The sequence below is a fragment of the Phocoena sinus genome, chromosome 10 (genome assembly GCF_008692025.1).
Source record: "Phocoena sinus isolate mPhoSin1 chromosome 10, mPhoSin1.pri, whole genome shotgun sequence".
NCBI lineage: Eukaryota > Metazoa > Chordata > Mammalia > Artiodactyla > Phocoenidae > Phocoena > Phocoena sinus.
In genome coordinates, this window is record NC_045772.1 from 62,055,214 (window position 1) to 62,073,713 (window position 18,500).

Genomic DNA, 18,500 nt, shown 5'->3' on the forward strand with positions numbered 1-18,500 from the left:
TTCTATGAAACACAGGGGAACAGCCTCAGGAAGACCCCAGATGTTCCGACAGGGTCCTCTTCTGACATGACCTGCTGCAGCTGGTGTTAACGTCGTACCCCAGCCAGTGGCGGGAGGGACGCTACCTGAAGCACCTGCCCAGCTCCTCTGATAAAGGCTGGGCAGCCAGTCCACAGATGTAAAACAGATGGCACCAGAAAAGCTCTGTGAATAAAACTTTAATAATGTACAGCAGAAATTGGACAGGCTCATTCTTATATTAAAACAAAAGATTTCCTATATTACAACTTATTTACATTTGCATACTGAAGAGGTAAAGTGTCTAAGTGGCTATCTTACAGTCCATTCTAATAAAATGTACAAAAACAAACAGAAGTACCGAGAATGCCGTTCGGGGGCCTTGACGGCAACCTAAGAACGGGCTTGGACTTGGTCTGTGAATCCAGAATCCAGAGGTGCAGGTAGCCCTATGGATCAGGGTTAGCCTCAGGGGGCCAAAACCACAGCTTTAGTTTCTTCCCAACTCTCTCACTCCTAACTCTTGGGTTAAGAGTGGTGGCGGTGGGATTGGGAGCTTCCCCCCGAAACTGCTCAGTCTTCCCCAGAGGTGGAGAAGGAGGAGTGTGTGGTGAGGACAGCAGGGCCACCGGGGGAGTGGGCTAGTGGCTTGGGAGTCCCTGGGTCAAGGAGTGTTGGCAGATCCCAGAGGCTGGCTGCGGCGGGGGGAGAGGAGTCTGAGTTCTGTCATCTCCTCCAAACCGCTAAGTTCTGCCACAGGGCGGACAGATGGGGCATCAGCAGGGGTGGGGAAAGAAGGTCCCCCTAATGACACGATTGGTATTTGAGGGAAATTAGTCAGTAGCCAGTAAATTGGCTCAGAGGGTTAGGGGAAGATCTCCTTTGACGCAAGGAAAGAAGCGATACAGCAGGAAAATAAATAGGAAGGCCAGGGCACGGGGGAGACCAATGGAAGTGGGGGGAGGGCTCTCCCCTCCACCACAAGCTTTGGCAGAGAATCGCTGGGTTGGAGGCAGGGATGCTCTGAGGCTGAACAGTCTGTGCCTCCCCTGGGGGCAGGAAGGGGGCTCCGGATGAATGCAGCGACTGGGGGGGGGGGTCTCACTGCCCACCACCGGCCTCTTTGGTGGGGGACAGGTGGGCATCCTCACTCCTTAGTGGTCTTATATAAGAGTAATCACTCCAGGCTCAAAAGGCTCAGAAGCAACTACAAAAACTTCTGGTCTCAAAACAGTCACCCACTAACTTGAATGGGTCCCGTGGTCGGTGCTCCAAGAGTAGGACCCAAGCCTGTCTTGTTCACAGCTGTATTTCCCAGCGCCTGGCGCACTGCTTGGCATCCAGCAGGCACTCAGTGATGTCTGTAGCGTGAATGCCTGCAGGAGAAGCTGCAACCTGCTGGACAACGCACGGAAGGCCAGGGCCCCAGTGCAAAACCCACCTGTGGAACTGGGAGGGGGGGCAGAACGCAAGCGAGACCAACCCCCAGGGCAGAGGAACTCTTGCTGCCGGGTGGGGGGAGCAGGCTCAGGTACAAGGACAGACATTTCCAGTGTGATTGAGCTGTGTGCGTTTGATTGAAGTATTTTTTGTGTGGTTGTTTTTATAGGGATTTCCTTAAAAACAAATAGATTGAGAGGTAATCATCACATAGAGATGGTTTTCCTTTTATAAAAACTTAACAATATTTAAAAAAAGTTAAAATCCAGACCCTCCCAATTAAATTAAAAAAAAAAAAAGAAAGAAAGAAAAGAAAACCAAACCACTCCAGTTAAGTTATGGCTTCAAAGTTAATATATACCTAAGATATGCTGACGGAATCACCACCCACAACCGCGCTTCCAGACGTCGTTAAATACTACACTCAGGTTAAACAACAGGTTCAGCTCGGGCTGTTCCCTTTAGTAAAGCCCCTGAAGTGGACGCAAGTCTCACATCTTCCCTCCACCGTGATCAGATAATCCAGTAAAAGACCCATGCAGATTCCTCCCTCCCGCCCCAGACTCCCTCCCCACTCCTTGCCCCCCCCTTCCCTTCCCCACCCTAAATCCACTACCACCAAAAATATACACTGCTGTTTCCAGAATGTGGGATATGAAAGACAGATGTGACATTCCGATCTGAGTCCCAAGATCTGGGCTTCAGATTCCTCGGCCCTTCCTTGACGCTGCCGAGGACGATGCCCTTAGGCTGGCTCATTTCCCACGGTGGCCGCTGACCACAACACCCCAGACTGCCACCGAGATTCTCTCCCTGCCCATCCCACCCCGCCTCCCTTACGTTTGGACCCAAAAGCCTTGCCTGCCACAGACAACCGGGCCACCTTTGGTTCCACAGTCTGAAATGGAGAAGGAGGGCCAGGCGACACAGGGGAGGGAGACCCACTGTGGAGGGGGGCTTCTGGAAGGGAGGGGAAGGAGCCCTCCAGGAGGGGCACCAGGGAAACCAGACGCTGCTCACTACTGAACAGAGGCCCCAGCGCACAGAGCCGGCGTGACGACCACACCCCTGACCTGCACATGCACGGAAAGCTCGAGCAGGTGAGTGCGCACCTACAGACACACGTGCGTGCGCACACACACACACGCACACACGCGCACGCGCACACACACGTGTAAGGGCGCGGCACAGACCAGGCACAACAGGGGACGCACCTCGGCACATGCATACACGGCTGGACAGACGGGCACTGGCAGTCCCTCCAGGTGTCCCGACGGGGCGGAGGGGAGCACGAGGCCCGGCGCTGCCGAGAGGGGCCATCCTGCTGGTTCCCCGGGCTGCCTCGCTGCGCTGGGGTTGGTCCCAGAGGAAAGCCCTCGGTGCCGCTCAGCAGGGGCCACGCTCGCTCCTCCCGGGCCCTCCCAGGCCGCCCGTCACCACGCCAGGCTTCTTGCCAGGCGCGCCGGGCTTTGCAGAACTTCCCACTACAGCCGGTCCAGGCTGTGGCACTGAGTTCTCCACACCGTTTGCTCTCAGAGGCTCCGTGCCACTAGGAGGTAAATATAAAAGGTGTCTGTGTCTCAAACCCAATGTGGGAGTGAGCGAGTCTCCCGGGCTCTGTCCCTTTTGCGGGCCAGGCTCCTGGCCACAGAGGGCTGGGCAGGAACGAGAGGTAGGCCTCCATCGGACGCTCAACACGGCAGCTCGGCTGTAGGTCCCGCTGCCCGGCAGCGTGTGGGGAGGGGCAGCTAGATCTTCACGTCCTCCTGCACGCTGAGCTGGGAGAGGGTCTTCTTGATGCGCAGCGCGGTGAGGCGGGCCGCGCCGTTGGCGTACCAGCACTCCCGCATCATCTTCCCCATCACCCGCAGCGCCTGCAGAGACCCCGCGTCACTCGAGCCGCCCCGCCCCGCCCCACTGAAGCCCTCCCGGTCCCCAGGCTGCCCCTCCCCCACCCGGGCTCCGCCCGCCCCCCACCCCCTGCCCCGGGCACCCCCTTCCTTAAGGGACAGCCTGGGGAGGGGGACCTTCTCGGCAAGCATGGTTGGTCAGCCACTCCCTGGCGTCTGGGTGATCCTGAGAGAAATACCTGCAACGGCCTGTGATCTGAAAATCATTTCTGGAAGGTTTGAGTATCCGTATTTATGACTGTCTACTGACTGTTTTTTGTAAAGTAGCGCACGAGCCAGGCACAGCAGGGACATCCCCCAGCATGAGCGCGCACGCGGCTGTGACCCCACGTTCACGTGCAGAGACAGGGTGGCGGAGGAGGCGGCAGCCCCTGAGAGGCAGCCTCGTCAGAGGCAGAAGCTCACGGCCAGGGCCCGGACGACACAGGCCAGGGGCAGCCAAGGGGCGGACCTGGAAGGTCACCTGTGGAGGGCTACAGAGTCCCCAGACTGCTGCCTCAGGCCAGTGTTTTCCAGATTCCTTTTAGCAGTGGGACCCGTTTTCCCCGGCGGAGTCCCAACACACAAACAGCCCCGACTGAAGAGGGAGTGGGGTGCGGGCAGCTGAAGACCAGTTCTTTCTGCTTCCCTCACCCTCTGAAGTGAATAAACCCTGAGGGTTCCAAGGACCATTTTGGAAAAGGCTGCTCTGTCAGGCAAAGCGGAGGCGTCACCAAAGTGTGAGCTCAGTAATTCTGCTCTTCAACGCGGGCCTGCCCTCCAGTGGACACACTCCTTAAAGCACAGCCACGAGAGAAAAGGGGGCCCAAGAGCACTAGCGAAGCAAACCCTGTGCCGCCAAAGACTCCAAGACCCCGCAACTCCATGTTTCTTAGGAATCTAGATCACACATTTGTCCTCATTTCTGTTATCGCCATCGAATGCCATCCCCTCCCCGCTTCATCCGCCATCACTCCCCAACCCAAATTCTCTACACCCTCCTCGCTTCTGAGTCTTTAGAAAGGCCACTTCCCTCGCAGACATGTCTTCTCACTGAGTCCCACCCCCTCATTCTTCTACACCCTTCGTGGACGCCTCTTCTTAACTCTTCCACGAAGTTCAGCTCACCCCTGTGGCTCCAGAGCCATTTTTCTAGTTGGACAGGTCTAACAGCTCCCACTCAGTCTTTGTTTTGTCTCTTATCTGTGTCCTGGGACCAAGCCTTTTTCTTCTTCTAGGCTGTCAATTCCAAAGGGGACCCTACAGTGCCCAGGACAAGGGCTCAGTATATAATACAACAGCACATAATAGTTTGCAATAAGCGACACGCTCAGGGGGTAGCCCTGGGGTTGGCCCCACTTTTGGCAAACCCTCTTCTAAGGGAGAGAAATCAGGCAGATAGAAAGACCACGGGAGAGAAGGGAGCTTCCCACCTCATAACTCTGCCACCAGTTGGGGATGTTGGGGCGGAGCTTCTGGTCGCATACGACCTTCCGCATCTCCTCAATGGAAGGGTCAGAGGGCACTAGGTCATAATATGGCAGCTGATATTCCTCATGGACTCCTGGGAGAAAAGAAAACGTCCACCGGAGTTATCAAAAGAAGGAAGAGATTACTCAAAAGCCAATGACAACACCCGTGTTGTGATCTGTAAATACCACTTCCCACTAAGAGGAACTAGGGCTCCTTGGAGAGCCTGGTCAGTGCTAGTTATGGGACAAGAGACACACAGGATTAGCCAGGAATATCTTTTTCGTAACAAAAAGCAAGGAAACTATCAAAGACTACTGAGGCCATGTGAAAAGGTACCGACCTGAAAAGCTCCCAACTGGCCAAAGATGAGAACATTTAAGCAACAGTAAGACCTATGACTTCAATGGAAACAAATATTTTAAATCACCAGTTCGTGATGACACTAAAAACAAACAAATAAACCAAAACCTCAGTCGCCTTTGTAGAATGAGAGGGAATAAACTCATTATTTTGAAAAATGTCAAATAAATGGAAAGAATCAAGTATTTACCCTGCCTTTCCTCTTCAAATAAACATCTGGTTAACGAAATAGACAATAGTGGAAGTTTCTCTTTAAAGAAAAAAATCTAGCTAATACATGAAGTTTGACAGGATCGGAATACTGGCATTTTTCAACCTCTAATACATTTGGATTTGGACAATAATCAACAATAGCTGTTAACATCACAAAAGAGAGGTAATCACCATTATCTGTGTCCTTTTAACAGAAGGATTTTGGGGGAAAAAATGATTCTAGTCTTAGATGGAACTCTCATAGGAAATTCACAGAAACAGTAGAACGTGGTGAACTGCGTAAGAGGTTATCTGGAAATCTAGACAGGAAAACCCTACAGGATAAAGTTTGGACCTGGATTCTCCAGTTTTGAAAACTGCAGGAGAGGGGACTTACTTGGTGTTCCAGTGGTAAAGAATCCACCTTACAATGCAGGGGATGAGGGTTCGATTCCTGGTCGGGGAACTAAGATCGCACATGCCATGGGGCAACTAAGCCCATGCGCCACAACTACTGAGCTCTCACGCCTCAACTAGAGAGCCTGCGTGCCGCAAACTACAGAGCCCACGCGCCCTGGAGCCTGCGTGCCACGACCAGAGAGAGAGAAAGAACCCGCACGCCACAACTAGAAAGAGAAAACCTGCACGCCGCAGCTAGAGAGAAGCCTGCGCGCCGCAACAAAAAGATCCCGTGTGCCTCAACGAAGATCCCGCATGCTGCAACTAAGACCCGACGCAGCCAAAAATAAAATAAAAATAAATAAATAAGAAATCTTGAAAAACAAACCCAAAAAACTGCAGAAGAAAAAAATTGAGGGGTAACCTGTAGATTATGAGACTTGCGAGTTATATCAATCAACTGCAGTGGATGGACATTTAAATTAAACCCTGATTTAACAAGCTGTTTTTTATAAAAAATTCACAGATAATTGGGGAAATCTCAACACTGGCTAATGTTATATGATATTAAGAATTACTGTCTGTTTTTTAAAGTGTGATAATATACTATATTTTTGAAGTCCTTATCTTCTAGAGCTACAAACTGAAATATTTTCCGTAATAAAAAGTTAATTTAAAAAAATCCAATGTAACTTTCTCATGCCTTTTTCCAGAAAAAAATTCTGCTGTTCTGAGCTGATGGGACAGATTTTTATTTTTATTTATTTATTTATTTTGAGATTAGCATTTATTCTATTATTTCTAAAAAGTATCTATTCATTTATTTGGTTGCGCTGGGTCTTAGGTGCAGCCGGCGGGCTCCTTAGTTGCAGCTCGCTGGCTCCTTAGTTGTGGCACGTGGGCTCCTTAGTTGCGGCAGGCAGGCTCCTTAGTTGCGGCAGGCAGGCTCCTTAGTTGTGGCATGCGAACTCTTAGTTGCGGCATGCACGTGGGATCTAGTTCCCTGACCAGGGATCGAACCTGGGCCCCCCTGCATTGGGAGCACAGAATCTTATCCACTGCACTACCAGGGAAGTCCCCCACTGCACTACCAGGGAAGTCCCGGGACAGATTTTTAAATAGAGTCTGACTTGGTTAATCATCTAAGGAGCAATTAGCTTAAACTCTGGCCTCAGTCTGCCAGAGTCTGAACCCTAGTTTATCAGTGGTGTGACCTCGGACAGATCACCTAATCCGTGACTCATCTTCTTCATCTGCGAAACGGTGACAATAACAGTACCACACAGACCCGTGCGACCAGATTCATCTTGATCTGTTTTATCTGTATATCATGATCAAAATTTAAGATGTACAATACCTGGGTGCCTCCTCCATAATTTGGATCTTACCAAATGTATCATAGATGGAAAAAGGCAGTAAAATACAGAAAAGGGCTCTGCTGGAACACTCATCACTTCTTTTTAATTAATTTAATTCACTTCCACTGACCTGGAATCTCTTACATCAAAGATAAATAAATGGCTGAGGGCAGGGTTCTAGTGGTTCTTGAACTTGATCATGTGGCAGAATACTTGGAAGTCACCATAAAATTCTGATATACTAAGCCGATGATAAAAAATGTTTTCTGCTGGGCTTCCCTGGTGGCGCAGCGGTTGAGAGTCCACCTGCCGATGCAGGGGACATGGGCTCGTGCCCCGGTCCGGGAAGATCCCACATGCCGCGGAGCGGCTGGGCCCGTGAGCCATGGCCGCTGAGCCTGCGCGTCCAGAGCCTGTGCTCCGCAACGGGAGAGGCCACAACAGTGAGAGGCCCGAGTACCGCAAAAAAAAAAAAAAAAAAACAAAAGTCTTCTGCTAAGTCTGATACTACCTTTCACTGAGTTCTGACGTGGTTGAACACTTGCAAATGCCAAAGACTCAGGAGAAAATTGCATAAGAAAAGACTCATGGTGAGAAAATTCTATGCATTAGTAAGCTTTCTCCCACAAATTGAGAAATCACCACTATTATTTTATCAACAAAACCCCACATTCCCCAGGAACGTGGCGTGAGAGCCAGCGTGTTAGAATACCCTGCCTCCTGTGTAAAAGAGACCCCTGCATTAGTCCTGTGCTATTCCTACCCAGGGCTTTCCCAACCTCGAAAGACCAAGAAAGACAATGTGTTACCAAAAAAACCCCGAAAAAGCCCAAATGAGTCCCCGGAACGGTCACCACAACATAAAACACTATTCAACAAGCTGGTCCAAAGAGTAAACACACTCTTGTCCCTGCGGCTCCCCGGTCCCCTCCCTCCTCTTGGATGAGAACCCTAAGTATGATGGGTGCTGGCGCTAGGCATCTGACAGGCCGTTAGGAGAAAGAAGGCAGGACAACTCTAGCCCCTCAGGACTCTGGACTGCGAGGGAGGAGCCAGAGAAGGCAGGAAGAAAGGTACCTCCAGAGTTGCATCTTCGAGCAATCTCCCAGTACACGAGCCCAAGGGCGTAGATATCAGCACACTTAAAGGAGTCGAAGTGCTTCATGTTGATGGTTTCATCAAGTACTTCGGGGGCCATGTATCTGCAAGAGCAAAGGAAATGTGATCACGCATAGAAAATGATGACTTCTTTCTCGACTCAAAGTACTGATTCAAGGGCCCCCTGAATGTGGGACAGAATCACCCCAAGACAGCCCCTTGGGGAGGAGGAAGTGATGGATTCTTATTATTGCAAACTCCCATGCTTCGGATTCGAATCTAAACACCTTAGCGAGGTTTGGTAATACTAGCCTACTCTTATTTCTACCTCTATTTTTTAACCGCCAAGATTTATTTTAAGCATGTTTTGATTTCTTGGCAGAGGTGTGTGTACTGCAGGCCACAGAGCAGGAAGAGTACATAATATCTGGTTGCTACTGGGGGCTTGGACTTTATTCAGTGCGGCCAATAATGGGTTGAGCTTAAATTTCAGTCTGAACTTCTTTTGTTACCTTACCCGTGCAGGTAAGTGAGAATTAATTCTAGGTAGTCATCAGAGTCCCACTCAGTTAGTTCCTGAGTACTGCTTGAGCCACTCCCCACGGCCCACAGGAGGCCAATCAGCTCACCTCAGGCCTCACACTTTGGGGCCTGGGCGGCTGCAGTCATTCAGGTCAAAAGGAAGGGGAAAAAAAGCAGCAGCACAATTAGTGAAATTCACTGATACTCAGCAGAGAAACAGCCCTCCTCTTCCATCCGATGAAAAGTTGCATTTCCAGCTCGTGAAGTCGACCTGGAGTCACAGTCAATCTGTTCCTTATTTCCTTGTTTTTGGCCATGCCACGTGGCCTGTGGGATCTTAGTTCCCCATCCACGGATTGAACCCAGGCCCTCGGCAGTGAGTGCTCGGAGTCTTTACCATTAGGCCAGGGTATGCCACGTTCCTTATTTCTTATGTCACTTCTCTGTGACGCGGGGAGGAGGCCCATAATCCTTACGGGGGGGGGCCCTCATCTCCACCCTGGACTACCTCTGCTCTAGCTTGGCAAACCTGCTCTCTACACCCTAAGCGAAGCATGCTCCCTGCCTCCTGTGGGGTCCTGCCCAGGCCACCCCTTCAGACTGCAACATTTTCCCTCTCCCCCAGCCAAGCCTGGTGCCTGTCTCCCTTCTAAATCTTGCTCCAGGTTCTCTTTCTCCATGGCCTCCCCTGCCCAATGCACCAGCACCTATGGGTACAGGGTCTTCCGGAGCTGTGCCGCTCGCACTTGTATCTGCGCGATGCAACCTGTGTGGCTTTCCAGTGTGGGGAGCGGGTGTTCAATTTAACTACCAGCTGTCAGAGTTAGGACCACACTGCCTTCTCCCACGCAGTTGGGCAAGGGCTACTCAGTACCAGTGTCGGGCAAGCGCGAAGGCCCAGGGCCTTCCTACCGTTTGGTTCCCACCCTCTGGTTGGGGGCAATGTCAATGGTGTCCGTGACTGCATCGTGACGGACAGCCAGGCCCAGGTCTGCGATGGCACACATGCCATTTTTCTTCACCAAGATGTTCTTTGACTTTAAGTCTCGATGAGCAATTCCAGGCTTCCCTAGCAGAGAAAAAACAAACAAACGAACCAGGGATCTTTAAAGACAGACAGTACAAGTGTTAAAAGCACAGTCTCTGCAGCCAGACATATGAGTTCAAGTCCTCGTTTTGCTCCCCACTAACCCAGTAACCCTGGAAATGCAACTTCACCTGTCTGTGCGTTGGTCTTCTCATCCATAAAATGAGACTAAACCCCAGTACTTACTCCAGGGGAATGTTATAAGGATTAAATGTACTGTATTGACTTAGGTAAGTCAAGAGCTTAGAAGGGCAGGCGTATGAGCTAATATTGCTATATTAATACTACTCCTACTCGCCTTCCCCGAACTTATAAGCCCCTGTACAGAACTGCTGAGGACTTCAGAGAGAAGCTGCCACGCTAGCTACGTTCTGAGAACCAAACGGGGGAGGTAAGGACTGCTACCTTCCCTGGAGAGCCTAGCAACAGGGTCAAACTTCCGTGGCTGGTTTTCTGTCACGGGGCAGCAAGAGCTGCTGCCCGGTCGACCAGGCACCAGGGAGCGACGTGCCACCTGCCAAGCCCCAGGAGCTCCCAAAGAGCTGATGTCAGGCAACAAGCAGGGGTGCCCGCGGTCGCCTTCCTCCAGGAGGGCCCTCCGAGTTTAGTAGAGCCCAGCGTCGAACCCGTCAAGCTGACCCGCCGACGAGGGTGTGAACCCGCCAAACTGATGCTCGGCACAGCAGTTCCTTCGATTTTCTCAGTCCCTTCCTCTACCAGTGAACCGCGGGCGTCTGAGATGACCACTCAGTCAACGGCAGCCTCCCAACCAACAGCCACCCCAGTCCATCGGGGACAAACCACCCACACTTCCGTCAGGAGTCCCCCCGAGGCGCTCTGAAGGCAGAGGCACCTCTTGTTCGCGCCGGGGTGAGGCCCAAGCTCCTCTCGCTTAGACCAGACGCCAGTCCCTGAGGCCCAGGTCCCGCATCCTCAGTGAGAAGGAGTTCTGGGAGCTCGGTGGGGATGGGACAGGCCCACTCACCTTGGGTGCCCACTATCTCCATGTGCAGGTGCGCCAGGCCGCTCGCGGCAGACAAGGCCAGCTTGATCATCCCCTCGGTGGCCACCGTGTACCGGTTCAGATAGTCGAACAGGGAGCCGTGCTCATGATAGTCGGACACAAGCCACAGCTGAGTCCAGGTGCCGTTATCTGCAGAGAGCCACAGAGCAGGTCCAGAAGAGGCACGACTACCGGCAGAAAGGTCACGGTAGGAAAGCAAGAGTCTGTGCGTACACCCCAGTGAGACCCCTGTCCTCCCCGCTCCCCGGCCCTACACCTCCTGAGGCCCCTCTGTGCCCGTCTCATCCACCACCGTCCTCAGCTTTAGGCTCCAGGAAGGACAGAACGGCCTTTCTTTCTCAGACCCGCTCCCTCACCTCTCGTAGGCAGGATTCTGAACCGCACGTACCCTGATCACACCCAAATTTGAAATGCGAGGCACCCCGAAGAGGAAGTACATGCTGAGGCAAAGTAACAGGATCATCTGTTTCTTTTGCAACACTGCTTCTGATCCTGACAAGACCTGCTCATCAAAACCACGACTGGCAGCACCCACCCCCACCAAGGAGGAAGGCTTCGCAGGCCCTCCTCTGTGCTCCAAGACCCTGCGAGCACAGCCCAACCCGAGCACCAGGCTCATTTGTAGCGGGTCCTTGAAGTCCACCGCTCTTACCAGGCTATGAGCTCTCTGTGAGAGGAGGAAAGAGCTCCTTTGCGTATTATTGTGTTCCAGGCCACAAATGCTTTTCAACGCACGAAGAGCACACTTACAAGTATTCCAGAGAGGAATCTTATCATCTCATCCTCAGAAGAGCAACGGGAGGTGGCGAGCACACACTTTCATACTAGGGGAGAGGGGTATGCAGAGTACAGCGGGAAGGAGGAGTGGGAAGAAGGGAGGGAGAAAAAGAAAACCCAAAAGCTGGTAGTCTAATAATTAGCTTGTGCTGCTGTCAGTAAGAAGACTGGGAAATTGGATCGAGATCGCCCAAATTCCAAGCTGGCCCTAGCTCCAGGACGCTGTACCATCCGTATCATGTTAACCGGGCAACAACAAAGGAGTCCGAACTTCCTCCTCCCCTGGCCCTCGCGTGGGTTTCAACAGCCAGATCCTACTCACACAAGCTGCCAGAATCAATACAGGCGGTGGCTCCTGGAAGAGCACCAGCCTCTGTTTCCCTGATTGCGAACGAGCGGTCCACCGAACACACCCCTTTACACTCAACTAGCCCTGACATCTTGAGGACCCTGCCCATAAGTTAGAAGGGAAGACACCTTTTGACCCTCTGAAATATATGTCAGATTTAAATGAATAATCAGAAGGTAATGCTGTTTTAAAAAGGCACGGCTTACTCAGAGGGAGTAAGGAATTCTCTCTTCCCCTTCCTCCCTCGCGTGAGAGGTCAAGTCTCTTCAGCCTGGGGGCAGCTGAGGCTACTACAAACCGCCATGGCAACGTGAGGAATGAGCGGCCTGCTGTTGTTTTAGGAAGGAAAAACAAACACTTAGCATCTTCCACAGCCTCTGCCAGCACCAACTTCTAAAAATTACTGGACCACGGAGCAAACTGTGTCCTGACCGCCGGAGATACTCTTCTAAAATGCAAATGCCTTCACCCACGGTCTTTCTGACTTCAAGTGCGCTACCTGCCCAGGTGTCGGCTGTCCCCTCTTCCTGGGCACTGTAAGGTCAGGGACTGTGTCTTGTTCTTCTTATATGTGATGATTCCAGGACCAGACAGCAGCCAGTGAATATTACTGAATAAATGAATGCAATTTCGATTACTACCCACTCTCTATAATAAAATACAATCCTCTCAGAAAGGCCCCTCCTAATCTGGCCTCTGCCACCTCTCCACCCATGTCTTTGGCTGGAACATCCCAAGTTACCTGCAGGTTCCCAAAGACACTTCCCCTTTGCACATGTGTCTGGAGTGCTCTTTTCATTCGTTTTTCTTTCTGACCAACTCCCTGCCACCTTCGCCTCAATCAAGCTCAGGTGTGATATCTGTGATCCCCATCTCACCCCCAATTTGCGCTCACCAGAACAGCTGTTGTTTGATTACTTCCTATAGACAATCATTAGTTTGTCTCTTTGCTAGTCAGCGAGGCCCTTAAAAATGAGCACGTGCCTGGGCACACGAGAGAGACTCAAAAACTACAGCAAAATCAGCAGAGAGAGGGAGGAGGAAATAAGGAACCTCAGGTACAAGCGGACCAAAAGCCGAGCTTGAAGGCCACGGGGGAGCACCTGGGGGGAGGCAGGCCGTGTCTCTGCTGCACCCGCTCCACTGCAATAGTGTGTGTGATGCTGGTGTGTCGCACAGTGTGGATCGCGTGCTTTTCCAGGGCCATCCTTTCCTAGCAGGGGTTGAAGCCACCCTTCTTCGTTCCAACCGGAATGAAGGTAAATTTACTGGAGCCCTGCAGGGACTACCCTAGGGGTGGGTTTGGGAGTATCACAGAAGGGAAAGTGAGCAGGTAGGATGAGGGTTTACTTATCTGCTTAATAACTGCTTATCTACTTGCTTAATAACCTGGATTTCTATACAAGCTTTTCATAGAAGAGAAGTTTGAAAACCATCGCCTTACTCAGATCCTCTTGCTGTGGGTAATAACTATAAAGGCAAACAAAACTGTGCTGTCCCACAACCGTTCAGTTTCCACAGTCACTCCTCCATCTGGGCCTACTGTTGACTTGGCGACACCCTGTATCCAAACCCAGCCCTTTACCTTTATTGTCAGCAGCAATAAACCCGAGGATGTTTTCATGGCGCAGCATGACTGTCTGGTATATCTCTGCTTCCCGGAACCAAGACCGCTCTTCACGAGAAGAGAATATTTTCACAGCCACGTCACCACCCCTCCAGCGGCCGCGCCACACTTCTCCAAACCGGCCCTTGCCAATAATCTCCTGTAAAACGATGGTTCGGGCCACTGTGCGCTGGACAAAAAGGGGTAACCCTACGGACCAAAGAATGGAAAGAAAGCAGACATTTGTGCATTTGTTGAACTTTGCAACGCCCACTCTCACTGCCACACTGGAAAAGCCCTTATCACAGTGCCTCCGTTCTACACTGGTCCAATGACCACGGAGAGCTCGGCTGCCCCTACATCCGTCCAGGTAATCCTCCGGAAGTCTACGCTGGGCAGCGCTGAGAGTGAGTGAGCGAGGACGGGGCAATGTATACGATTAGCTCCTCCTCATCTAAGCGATTTCTCCTCCCAGTTAGTTCGGACGACAGATCTGAATGTAAATGTCTGACCGGATGTACTAACTCTTCAGCCAGCCTCCGGGGGGGCCAATCCACCTACAGCTGCTTTATGTGGAAGAGGAAAGCGGAGGTTTGAGTGCTGGGGGCCGCCTCTGCTGCTCCACTCATTGGCCACTGGAGGGCAGTGCTGCGTGGCCCATGAAAGCCGACGTGTGGTCAGGGTCCACCAGGTTCCCACCTCTCTCCAGGGAGATCAAAGTTCTGCTCACTGGGAGCTCCAGATGCAGGACGGGGGGCTACCCAGGCTTAGTCTAAGATTGCATTTACTGTCTTTATAGGACTCGTTTATCGCCTCATTTGACCCATGCAGTAAGTGTCTCCCTGTCTCTCCAATCACCCCCCACCATCGTGACCCTTAACTCTCTCCCTCTCCCTGACCAAACAAATAACGTGTCGTTAACCCCTAAGCTGTGTACTGTATGTTTAATACTATGCAGGAGGCACCTGCATAAATGATCTCATTTCCTCACAACCACCTATATGGTAGGTGTTGTTATTATGCCCATTTTACAAACGAGAAAACTAAGCATCAAGAGGGAAGGTTAAGTAACTCATTCGAATTCCTACGAGCTGTAAATGGCAAAGCATCTAAGACCGACTCTAAGGTTTATGCTTTGAACTCCCACAGTACAGAGCCACCAAATGCTTCTCGATGCAGCCCCCTCCTCTCCAGGTCCCCCCTCGCTGGCCCTTGTCCCCGCCCTCCTTTGCAAGATTTCCAGTGGGCCTCTGCGCCTCCCAGCTCACCCGCCTTGCCCTGCCCTCCCCAACAGGGGGCATAAAGCACAGCAGCCCGAGGCTTTCCCACCCTGGCCTGGGGACGGCGTGCTGGCCTCTTGATCATTCCCTAAACACCCAGTGAGCGTTCATGCCTTTCTGTCCTTCTTTTGCTCAAGGGTTTTCCCTCGGCCTGGAATGTTCCCTGCCCTCTTACCACTCTCAAAACGTCCGACTCGTGACCCCTTTAGACACGACCTCGTCTGTGAGACCCTTCTCCACAATCTCTTCTCTCCCATCCTGGCTCGGCCTCTTTCTCATTTTGTTCACCCTGTATCACCCAGAGGGTATTCAACTCGTACTTGTTAGTGTGAACTGAACGTCACACAAACAGCAAGGACTGGGCTTCCCTGGTGGCGCAGTGGTGGGGAGTCCGCCTGCCGATGCAGGGGACGCGGGTTCGTGCCCCGGTCCGGGAAGATCCCACATGCCGCGGAGCGGCTGGGCCCGTGAGCCATGGCCGCTGAGCCTGCGCGTCCGGAGCCTGTGCTCCGCAACGGGAGAGGCCGCAACAGTGAGAGGCCCGCGTACCGCCAAAAAAAACCCACAAAAAAACAAAACAAAAAAAAAAACAGCAAGGACTTATTACTTTAAGTCCACAGAATTAAAACTCCAGCACCTTGGAAGCTTTGCATATTCTGAATTAAGAATGGACTAAACCATCCAGAGAGGAACAGTTATTAATCATTTTACTCCAGATGACCGGGTAACTGCCCCGGACCTGCCCTAACCTCAGCTAATCCTGATCTTACGAGACTCCAAAAACCCCGAGCAACCCTCCTCCAGCAGCAAGTCAGGTCACAGAGTCAGTCAGTTCTAACCACTGCCCTACCCTCCTTCAGCAAAGAACAAGCCATATATTTTCTCTCTTCCAAAAATATGCAGCTTTTAAAAATATATCCATCATCTTGGCACTCTCTACTGCAGAGCTTAATAAAGGCAAAACCACAGAAACTCAGGAGATGTCAGAGCTCACAGCGTTCCTGTGCTCAAGAAGGGATGTCTGGCCATGACTGATGGCATAATTTCCCTACAGAAGAGTCTTGTCACATGGCGAGAAAACATACATAAACACGCACAAAGCTCGCACAAATATGATCCTGTCTTAGTCAGAATGGCAACAGTGACCTTTGTGGATGATTTTTTTCTATAGGAAGAGGATACCACCGTCACTAAAATAATCGTCTGTCTTCACAAAAAGACTCTTTTGCAGTCATAGCCACGTCTACTAGCTAGCTGAGCTCTACCCTGAGACTGAGACAACCCAACTCTCTTTATCCTAAATTCTAGTCTCGAGTCAAGGTCCACCTAAGAAAGGCTTGGTCGCTAACAGGCAGCTCTGGAAGTGGTGCTGACGCCATGCTGGAGGCCCCAGCTGCCTTTATTTCAACCGCCACCGAAAACCCTTGGGCAACTGGCACAAGTCAATGATTCACCCAAGCCAGGCTCTCGGCTTTACTCGGTGTCCTTAAACTCCCCCTGCGGTTGCTCGCAGATCAATGATTAGCTGCCACCACCTCACAGGAACCCGGCACACTCCTGTTTCTCAAAAGGGGCCCTGAAACTGAGTACGCCACTGCTCAGGTGGAACCAGGTGAATTTTAATAGATGTACGGTTACAAGACTTGGAGAGGCAGGGATCCTGGAATGGAGAGTTTTGCACCTGACCTTTGGGATTCCAGAGAATGAACGATTTTCTGTGAACCCCATTGTCTTATCTTATTACGTGTCAGACTCCCAAAGAAGGGGAATTATGAAAGCAAATGGCCAGCCTCCTTCCTGAACACTCCATCCTGCTGGGAGGCAGTGATGGAGGCCAACAGCAGACACGAGGCCTGAAGAAGCGGTACCTGAGCCAGACCCCGACGTGGAGAGGTCGTAGACGAGATCCTGGAGCGTCTTGTCCTTGGAGAGACACATCTCACACGAGGGGTCCTCCACGTCCAGCCTCTGGCGGTTGTGATAGACGCGCTGATGATAGTTAATGACAAGGAAAACAATGATGATGATGAGAAACAGGAGGAACACTGGGCCGGCTATAATGCCCACCAGCTCCACAGGGCCCCACATGGAGGGGTGCTCAGGCTCCTTGAGGTGACCTGGGTCAGGTGAGAGAGGAGAGGGAAAGAACAGAGTAAAAATGAGGGAACGCCATGGCCTCATTTTTCCCCGGCTCCTCCCTCCAGGTGGAAACGCCCTTTTCCTCTCCCTGTGTTCAAGGTGCCCTTGATCTCTCTGGTCTTACTGGGCTCTGTATCTGCCTGGATGCTCTCAGATACAAACCTCTCTAGTTAAGGTACCCTTTGCAACAGTCAAACCCACAACCCGCTCTGTAATTTCACAGCATTTCATGGCGCTCTTCCCACCTCCACGCCCCAGGCACGTGCCATGTTCTGCTCCCCCACTTGTGACAGCCTCCTGAAGCTCGGCCTGGTCTCTCTCTTCCTCCTCTCACCTCCCCAGTCATACCTCCTAAGTGGCGGACCTGCGAAGGGTGGTGTCTAATACTCCTCAGCCTTGACGGCCGTCCTTTCCAGCTCTAGTTCCTCTTCCCATTTTGCCATCACCATCACACCAGAAGCTTCCTTCAGATGGCTTAGGGGCCGCCTCCTTCGGGATCAGCCCCAGGCCCTCCCGTGGGGACCCCTGCCTGGCTCTTCCACATCTCACCAGCCACCAGTGGCTGCTCAGCCACGACCCACATCGCAGCTTTCACCTCTGCGGCTCACTCGACAATCTGTTTCCCCCATCCTCGGACCTACAGACCGGACCTGGGAGGAATGCCATCCCATGTCACCTCCGGGAGCATCAAAAAGGCACCTTTACCTATCCTCCAACAAAGGGGTGGGGGCAGAGTAGAGAAGGATGAAAATGACAGGGGTGCCCTACCTCCACGATGAGCCAATAGTCCAACAAGGGTGTCCACTCACCGCTGGGCACCCTCAGGTCGATCTTGTTGCAGAAGTCAGTGTAGCAGCAGTGCGTGTTGCGCAGGTCCTCGGAGCTCAGGCAGTAGAAGGGCTTCCCGGCGGGGACCAGCTCCACTTTGGGGATGCAGGTGCGCACATGGTGCTCCATCCCGTCCAGGTTGAAAATGGAAACCATGCAGGCCCCATCTGTCTCACACGTGTAGTTGGCCTGTAAGCAGCTGGTGCACGCACAAAGCAGAGCTGAGGGAAGTTTGGGAGCGGACACTGACATCAATGGTGAGGTCTTATCCCAGGTCCTTTCCCAGACTTAGAATACAATCCCCCAGCACACTTGATGTTCCAAAATAAGGCGCTTTTACAGAGATGGGGCCAGAAAGATGACATCGTCAGTGGGGGCCCAACCTTTGCACCTGTTTATTCTGCTCACAACAAGGCTTTCTGGGTCCCACCACTGTCCTCTAAGTGCTCTAGTTTATGCCTACAAGAAACAGAGAAACTGCCTTTTTAACTTTTAGACTTTGACTTATTAAAAAAAATTGTTTTGTGGCTAGGAAAGCCCGAGGATGGGAGGAAGGCACCTTCCCTTCGGAGACTAGAGGACCCCTCTCCCCACGTACTCTAGCTGACACCACCCGGGTTCCCTGGAGCCATCCATCATGAACCCCATCTCCTTTCTCTGC

The 18,500-nt window shown here is 52.0% G+C and overlaps 1 protein-coding gene across 4 annotated transcripts in view; it reads right to left on the reverse strand.

The window, feature by feature from the left end:
• Positions 1-203: 203 nt before the first annotated feature.
• ACVR1B (activin A receptor type 1B) overlaps positions 204-18,500 on the reverse strand; it is a 34,622-nt gene continuing 16,325 nt past the window's right edge. For 2 of the 4 annotated variants that reach the window (XM_032645324.1, XM_032645326.1), the window contains exons 2-9: positions 17,821-18,060; positions 16,741-16,989; positions 13,572-13,802; positions 10,822-10,989; positions 9,662-9,818; positions 8,207-8,331; positions 4,781-4,911; positions 204-3,332 (exon numbers count right to left, since the gene is read on the reverse strand). In XM_032645324.1, the coding sequence (XP_032501215.1) occupies positions 3,207-3,332; positions 4,781-4,911; positions 8,207-8,331; positions 9,662-9,818; positions 10,822-10,989; positions 13,572-13,802; positions 16,741-16,989; positions 17,821-18,060 (1,427 nt within the window). In that variant the 3' untranslated portion in view covers positions 204-3,206. Of the gene's footprint in view, positions 3,333-4,780; positions 4,912-8,206; positions 8,332-9,661; positions 9,819-10,821; positions 10,990-12,192; positions 12,316-13,571; positions 13,803-16,740; positions 16,990-17,779; positions 18,061-18,500 lie in introns of all 4 variants that reach the window. The other 2 variants (XM_032645327.1, XM_032645325.1) reach the window with 2 other exon arrangements.